Raw genomic sequence first — 1,380 nt, 5'->3', positions numbered from 1 at the left:
ATTTCCACTAACAAGCCAGGGGGAAAGAGCCCTCTGTGCCCACACACATTGGTCCAGCAGGCTTTGTCTTCTGTAGGGTTCCCTCATTTCCCTCTGGGGTCTTGGGTCCCTCGAGGCCCCTCCGAATCAGGGAAAGGCCAAACTCAGCCCCCTAGAAGGAGTAACCATGCAACCTCATTCTTGGCCAGAGAATTATGGAATTGGCAACATCACACCCTTTTTCAACCTTGGTCCATGAGCGTATCAGCCATCTCGCCTACCCTGTGTATCACAGCATGTCTCTCCCTTCTCCAGGGGCTACCAGAGAGACTACAGGAAGGATGTCCATAATGGCACACAGGTGGGCTGCTGGTTCGTCCACAACAACGGCCAAGGGGTGATTGATGGGGTCCACAGCGACTACATTGTCTCTGACCTGTTCTGAGTGGCTGGCCCAGCTGGCCTGGCATCTGGAGCAGGGGCACAGAGCCAGGCCTGAGGGAGGGCTGTGACAATAGAGGCCTCGGTGGAAACCAGACCGCTGCCAGCCTGTGCATACCTCTCTCGGGCCCTGCTCTGGGGAACACCAGCTGGGACCTGAGGCAGCTCAAAGGAAGGACTGCCTCCTGGGAAGGCAAAATCCTGGGCCTACCCAGCAATGTGGCTGAAGGACAGGGCTGGTTGGCATCACAGTTTGGCAAGTCAAGTGTATGATGAAAAAAATAAAATAAAAAATTGACTCTGGAGCAAAGAGTCTCTGAGAAGCTGGGAAGGGCTGAGTGTATTTCAGAGGCCAAAAGGGTCATGAGGAAAGTCTGGTCCCTGTTCAGGAGCTCCTGTTGGGCCCTGCAGGCCTGGAGGGCCTTCTGTGACTCAGAAGCAGAGAGTCCTCCAGGGCTGGCACAGCCTGCAGCAGATTGTAGATGCCCTCCATCCACCCACTCACCACCCTCTGTCCATCCATCCATCCATCCATCCACCAACCACCCGTTAGTTCATCAGATCAACCCAACATTCTGGGCTAGAATCTTGGGGCACACAGCTTTGTGAACCAGCTCCTGTGAGCCTGGGTGCCTCAAATTTACCTTCAGTTGGGCTGGCGGGCCTTGGTATCCTCCAATAATACCCCACAAAGTCCTGAGAGCCTCTCCCACCTGAATAACTGTAACTGCCCCTTCCTGGGTCTCCCTGCTTCCAGAGAGAGCTTTCCACAGCAGAACCAATCATTGCTCCCTGCCTACACCCTGACGATGACATCTCCCACCCATTGCTCTTGGGACAAAGATAAAAGTCCTTCCTATGGCTTCTCAGCTTCATCACCTCCATGAACCAGGCATTGTCCTTTATTTTCTGGGTTCCAGACAAACAGACTGCTCCAATTCTGCAAATATAACCCCTCCT

General features: G+C 53.9%; 1 protein-coding gene across 1 annotated transcript in view; it reads left to right on the top strand.

Annotated features, from left to right (window-relative positions):
* Positions 1–743, top strand: part of LOC102774249 (inter-alpha-trypsin inhibitor heavy chain H3) — a gene marked incomplete at its 5' end in the record, with an annotated part of 8,723 nt that extends 7,980 nt beyond the window's left edge. Inside the window, one exon of the mRNA XM_015559533.1 lies at positions 238–743. Within this exon, the coding sequence (XP_015415019.1) occupies positions 238–424 (187 nt within the window). The remainder of the gene's footprint in view (positions 1–237) is intronic.
* Positions 744–1,380: the final 637 nt, after the last annotated feature.

The sequence above is a fragment of the Myotis davidii genome, unplaced genomic scaffold (genome assembly GCF_000327345.1).
Source record: "Myotis davidii unplaced genomic scaffold, ASM32734v1 scaffold12614, whole genome shotgun sequence".
Lineage (NCBI taxonomy): Eukaryota > Metazoa > Chordata > Mammalia > Chiroptera > Vespertilionidae > Myotis > Myotis davidii.
Note: the sequence above shows the minus strand (reverse complement) of the source record. Positions and strands in the feature narration are given on the sequence as shown.